The 6,484-nt window shown below is 44.5% G+C and overlaps 1 protein-coding gene across 4 annotated transcripts; it reads left to right on the top strand.

Moving 5' to 3' along the window:
* The first annotated feature begins 2,316 nt into the window (after nucleotides 1–2,316).
* LOC307027582 (uncharacterized protein) lies at nucleotides 2,317–5,309 on the top strand. Of its 4 annotated transcripts, XM_079695855.1 has the most exons (4): nucleotides 3,152–3,183; nucleotides 3,288–3,429; nucleotides 3,535–3,607; nucleotides 3,824–5,309. In XM_079695855.1, exons 1-4 carry the CDS (start codon nucleotides 3,165–3,167, stop codon nucleotides 5,258–5,260), a joined length of 1,671 nt encoding a protein of 556 aa, XP_079551981.1. In that variant the 5' UTR covers nucleotides 3,152–3,164; the 3' UTR covers nucleotides 5,261–5,309. The 4 variants fall into 4 exon arrangements, with proteins under 4 accessions (XP_079551982.1, XP_079551983.1, XP_079551984.1 ...); XM_079695856.1 differs by adding an exon at nucleotides 2,317–2,425 and having other exon boundaries at nucleotides 2,795–3,607; nucleotides 3,824–5,308; XM_079695857.1 differs by lacking the exon at nucleotides 3,152–3,183 and adding an exon at nucleotides 2,330–2,425 and having other exon boundaries at nucleotides 3,288–3,607; nucleotides 3,824–5,308.
* Nucleotides 5,310–6,484: the final 1,175 nt, after the last annotated feature.

Genomic DNA, 6,484 nt, shown 5'->3' with positions numbered 1-6,484 from the left:
TCGTTTGTCCATTGTGACGGTGGGAAAGCCAGGGAAATGTCCCGGAGATATACTGAGAAATCTTTGTAACAGCATTTTCCTGCGATCACAGCTGTTCAAAGCTACGAGGCTGGGACTGCTTCCATTCGCTTCGTCTTGATCTGTAGATGTTATTTCATGTCTCATTTGTTCATTTTGATGGAGAAAAAGTTGTACATTTAGTGAATTCAGAGTGTCTAAGATGCAAAAGTAGGCATGTTTGAGTACTCAGGTCCAGTGGCTCACTGCGTTAACGCTCGCCCCTGGATGCGGTTGGTCGCGTGTTCGAAACCATGCTGTGGCATACTTTTTTTCATTTTCACCCTTTTTCTATGGATCTCCAAAAAGTCAACTTTGACTTTTTCTGAGTCTGGAGGAATTCAAGGGGAGTTTTCAAAGGACTCTACCCGCCTTATGAGGCACTATTTTTGAATACTTTTTTCCATTTTCACCCTTTTTCTATGGATCTCCAAAAAGTGAACTTTTACATTTTCTGAGTCTGGAGGAATTCAAGGGGAGTTTTCAGGGGAGTGCATTCTCTCTGCCATCTCCTCCCTGTGTGTGCGTTGCTGCATGCAGCAGCAGCTGCGTGTGTGTGTAAACTGCCCCTCCCCTTCGCAAGCAGGCGGGGGAGAGAGAGATGTTTCGTCTCGATTTACACATGCTATGACTCCGGGGGTACTTCCATTCGCTTCGTCTTGATCTGTTGATGTTATTCCATGTCTCGTTTGTCCATTGTGACGGTGGGAAAGCCAGGGAAATGTCCCGGAGATATACTGAGAAATCTTTGTAACAGCATTTTCCTGCGATCACAGCTGTTGAAAGCTACGAGGCTGGGACCGCTTCCATTCGCTTCGTCTTGATCTGTAGATGTTATTTCATGTCTCATTTGTTCATTTTGATGGAGAAAAAGTTGTACATTTAGTGAATTCAGAGTGTCTAAGATGCAAAAGTAGGCATGTTTGAGTACTCAGGTCCAGTGGCTCACTGCGTTAACGCTCGCCCCTGGATGCGGTTGGTCGCGTGTTCGAAACCATGCTGTGGCATACTTTTTTTCATTTTCACCCTTTTTCTATGGATCTCCAAAAAGTCAACTTTGACTTTTTCTGAGTCTGGAGGAATTCAAGGGGAGTTTTCAAAGGACTCTACCCGCCTTATGAGGCACTATTTTCGAATACTTTTTTCCATTTTCACCCTTTTTCTATGGATCTCCAAAAAGTGAACTTTTACATTTTCTGAGTCTGGAGGAATTCAAGGGGAGTTTTCAGGGGAGTGCATTCTCTCTGTCATCTCCTCCCTGTGTGTGCGTTGCTGCATGCAGCAGCTGCGTGTGTGTGTGTAAACTGCCCCTCCCCTTCGCAAGCAGGCGGGGGAGAGAGAGATGTTTCGTCTCGATTTACACATGCTATGACTCCGGGGGTACTTCCATTCGCTTCGTCTTGATCTGTTGATGTTATTTCATGTCTCGTTTGTCCATTGTGACGGTGGGAAAGCCAGGGAAATGTCCCGGAGATATACTGAGAAATCTTTGTAACAGCATTTTCCTGCGATCACAGCTGTTCAAAGCTACGAGGCTGGGACTGCTTCCATTCGCTTCGTCTTGATCTGTAGATGTTATTTCATGTCTCATTTGTTCATTTTGATGGAGAAAAAGTTGTACATTTAGTGAATTCAGAGTGTCTAAGATGCAAAAGTAGGCATGTTTGAGTACTCAGGTCCAGTGGCTCACTGCGTTAACGCTCGCCCCTGGATGCGGTTGGTCGCGTGTTCGAAACCATGCTGTGGCATACTTTTTTTCATTTTCACCCTTTTTCTATGGATCGCCAAAAAGTCAACTTTGACTTTTTCTGAGTCTGGAGGAATTCAAGGGGAGTTTTCAAAGGACTCTACCCGCCTTATGAGGCACTATTTTCGAATACTTTTTTCCATTTTCACCCTTTTTCTATGGATCTCCAAAAAGTGAACTTTTACATTTTCTGAGTCTGGAGGAATTCAAGGGGAGTTTTCAGGGGAGTGCATTCTCTCTGCCATCTCCTCCCTGTGTGTGCGTTGCTGCATGCAGCAGCAGCTGCGTGTGTGTGTAAACTGCCCCTCCCCTTCGCAAGCAGGCGGGGGAGAGAGAGATGTTTCGTCTCGATTTACACATGCTATGACTCCGGGGGTACTTCCATTCGCTTCGTCTTGATCTGTTGATGTTATTTCATGTCTCGTTTGTCGTTTGTGACGGTGGGAAAGCCAGGGAAATGTCCCGGAGATATAGAGAGCGGGGTAATGTGGGACACCGGGTAATGTGAGACACCCGCTGTAACTAGGCAAAGAAACAAATTTGCGGTCATGTGACCATAATGTTTTCAAGCCCCTCCCACCCCCCACTTGTCATGAAGGAGAAGTTGGTGCTGGTTCTGTGGTAAGTATTTTTTTTCACAAAAATGTGTTTGTTGCATGTAAAAGTAAATGTTCTTACTGCGAACGTAATCAACTGTAGTATCAAAGCAAATTGATTCAGGTTGAAAAACTTATATCATACATGTTGATGAACTTCCAACATATAAAACCATGTGATTGATGCTAGTTAAAGATTAGCCTGAATTGCCTAGAGATGTTGTTTTTTCTAAAATGGTGGCTGTGGGGTAAAGTGAGACAGATGCTGTGGGGTAAAGTGAGACGCTGACTCACTTTACCCCGACATGAAGCACAAGTTAAGTTTAGTCTTATATATATTTTAGTCTAATATTACAATACATATGTTTTAATTTTAATGTCATAAACATTGTAGAAAAGTCATCATGCCAAGACGATACATCAGGAAGACAGCTTGGGGCCAAACACCCCTCACAGAGATGGAGAGTGCAGCTGCAGAGGTCATGCAAGGAAATAAGTCCTTAAGACAAGCAGGAAAGGAAAGAAATATCGACAAGACAACCCTCCAAAGATTCATTAAGAAAATAGAGAAAGGGAGAGTTAAATCAGTAGCCTGGGGTGCAGTAGCTGAGGCAAAAAGAATACTGACAGATGAGATGGAGGAGGAGCTTGCCCAACATTTAAAACAACTGGCTGACCAGTTCCATGGCCTTGCTCCAGTTAAGTGCCGTGAACTGGCATTTGAATATGCAGACAAAAACCATGTCCCTGTCCCTGCCAATTGGATGGAGAAACAATGTGCAGGTAGGCTAGGGTGCGCAAGAGATCACATGATTCTGTAGGTCAACTTAGGCCAACTGATCTTGCCACAAAGCTTATCTTATAATAACGAATTGTCCACTCTTTAGGAGTAGAGTGGTTTGGCAGCTTTCTAGCCCGTCGCCATCTCTCTGTCCGAACTCCGGAGGCAACATCCCTGGGAAGGGCTACAGCCTTCAATAAGACTACAGTGGGGGAGTTCTTTACAAATCTGGCTGTAGTGATGGACAGGTGACAGAATTAATTCTTTAGTTGCAAATGTTTTATGGAGGCTTTACCTGTAAGATTTGGTTTTGATTCTGATAAGGTTCTTCCCTTGCCTCTCTTCTTTAACAGACACACATTTCCTCCACACATGATTTACAATGTGGATGAAACAGGCGTCTTTACAGTACAAAAGCCACGGCAGGTAAGCTACTAGAGAGCAGCAGACTGATACTGAGTGGCTTGTGATAATGACCAGCTAGCTATTGGCAGAATGCTGAAACTAATGCTATTAGTAATGTTGTGAGCCTGTGAACTAGAAAAAAATGAATGGACTGCAACAAAATAAAATGTACCTTTAGACCAATAGTAGCCTACTGATTGCACATGCCATTGATTCTAAACTTTCTACTTGATTCAGGTTGTGACAGAGAAAGGGAAAAAGCAAGTTGGTTCTATCACATCAGCTGAGAGAGGAGAACTGGTGACTGTGGTGTGTGCAGTGAATGCTGCTGGGAATGCCATACCTCCCATGTTTGTCTTCCCCAGAGTTAGGTTTAAGGACGACTTCATGATAGGAGCACCTCCAGGAGCCAAAGGTGCCTCCACCAGAACAGGATGGATGAACGAAGACACCTGGCCTGAGTTCCTCGATCACTTGATAAAGCACACTAAGTGCACTCCTGACCATCCCATGCTGCTAATCCTGGATAATCTGAGAGCTCACATCTCACTCAAGGCAGTGGAGAAAGCAAAGAGTAATGGTATTGTTCTGCTCACCCTCCCACCCCACACATCCCATCGCTTGCAGCCTCTCGACGTGACGGTGTATGGCCCGTTCAAGACCCTATACAGCCGAGCTCTTGATGGGTGGATGAGATCTAACCCTGGCAAAACAGTCTCCATCTATCAGATTGCAGGATTTGTGAACGAGGCCTTTTTGTCAGCAGTGACACCACGCAATATCACCTCTGGCTTCAAGTCCACTGGGATCTTCCCATATAACAGAGATATTTTCCCTGAGGAGGCGTTTGCACCATCCATGGTGTCAGACCGGCCAAACCCTGAGCTGCGGCCTGCATCCACTGGTCCATCCACTTCAGATGATCCGGATGGTCCACGGCCTGCAGATGATCCACCCCCTGCAGATGAACCACCTGCTGCAGATGCTATTCCACTCGCTGATGCTATTCCATCCACTTTGCATGGTCCACATGGATGTGCCTCGCCAGCTGTCTCACGACCTGGATATGTGTCTCCTCAGGAAATCATACCACTTCCAAAATGTCCCCCCAGAGGACAAACAAAACGAAAGCGTGTGAAGACAGCCATCTTAACAGATACTCCAGAGAAGCAAATCATAGAACAGGCTTATGAAGAGAGACAAAAGAAACTGGCAGGGAAAAAGCAAAATAGCAAAGAAAAGGGAAAACCGAAAAAGAAGGCACCCAAGAAGAAAATCATAGATAGCAGCTCGGAGGAGAGTGATGACCCTGTCCCATTTGAGGATGATTTTGAGAGCTCTGAAGATGAGAGGAGTGACCCCGGAAACAAAGATCTGTCCGTGGGTGACTTCGTCCTCGTCAACTTTGCCACAAAACACCGAAGTATCCGTTATGTTGGCATGGTTGAGAAGGTTGAGGGGGACGAAATACTAACCCAATTCCTCAGAAAAATCCAGGGAAACAACAGAGAGTGGGAGAGACCCACGTTTGCTATGAAAGAAAAGGATGTGGCACATGTTCCTAAAGGTGATGTGGTGAAGAAGCTGCCTCAACCTAATAGGCCTGGAGGAACAACACGGAGAGAGCAACTCTTCACCTTTCCCTGTAACCTTCAGGGCTGGAATGTAGAGTAGGGCTTGTTTAAATATGCGGCTGATGTTCATATCATATCGTGTTCTAATCTAACTGGTTAAATGGTTAATTGAATGTTTATTAAAGCACTTTGAAATATATTATGTTGTATTTGACTTTGTTTGGAGTTACTTTGTTTAACAAATGTGCTAAATTGACCAATCCCCATGATTATGTTGCGCATCCGACATTAGTTTTGGAATGTGTGGTTGTCAATCTATCTGTCAGGATTCTAACTGTTACAACATGTGTTGTTTTGGTAGTTTAAAAGTGGAAAAGGTAAGTGGTTCACCTTACCCCCTTGATTTCTCTAGTCTGTCTCAGTTCACCCCTTAGCTGGGGTAAAGTGAGACACAAGACCACTTTTTAAAAAACAATCATATTTTCACTGCCCTTTGTCCTGAAGACATTCTGATCATTTCCAGTGCTAGGAAACATCCTGAATTAATGGGAAATGTGTAAATGTTACTGATATATCATTTTAGCTCGCCTACAGGAGAGCAAATGTAAAAAATGTCTCACATTACCCCGCTCTCTACTGAGAAATCTTTGTAACAGCATTTTCCTGCGATCACAGCTGTTCAAAGCTACGAGGCTGGGACTGCTTCCATTCGCTTCGTCTTGATCTGTAGATGTTATTTCATGTCTCATTTGTTCATTTTGATGGAGAAAAAGTTGTACATTTAGTGAATTCAGAGTGTCTAAGATGCAAAAGTAGGCATGTTTGAGTACTCAGGTCCAGTGGCTCACTGCGTTAACGCTCGCCCCTGGATGCGGTTGGTCGCGTGTTCGAAACCATGCTGTGGCATACTTTTTTTCATTTTCACCCTTTTTCTATGGATCTCCAAAAAGTCAACTTTGACTTTTTCTGAGTCTGGAGGAATTCAAGGGGAGTTTTCAAAGGACTCTACCCGCCTTATGAGGCACTATTTTCGAATACTTTTTTCCATTTTCACCCTTTTTCTATGGATCTCCAAAAAGTGAACTTTTACATTTTCTGAGTCTGGAGGAATTCAAGGGGAGTTTTCAGGGGAGTGCATTCTCTCTGCCATCTCCTCCCTGTGTGTGCGTTGCTGCATGCAGCAGCAGCTGCGTGTGTGTGTGTGTAAACTGCCCCTCCCCTTCGCAAGCAGGCGGGGGAGAGAGAGATGTTTCGTCTCGATTTACACATGCTATGACTCCGGGGGTACTTCCATTCGCTTCGTCTTGATCTGTTGATGTTATTT

Source organism: Notothenia rossii (assembly GCF_949606895.1).
Source record: "Notothenia rossii genome assembly, contig: scaffold_26, whole genome shotgun sequence".
Taxonomy (NCBI): Eukaryota; Metazoa; Chordata; class Actinopteri; order Perciformes; family Nototheniidae; genus Notothenia; species Notothenia rossii.
The sequence above is the reverse complement of the archived record's forward strand: the minus strand, read 5'-3'. Positions and strand labels throughout refer to the sequence as shown.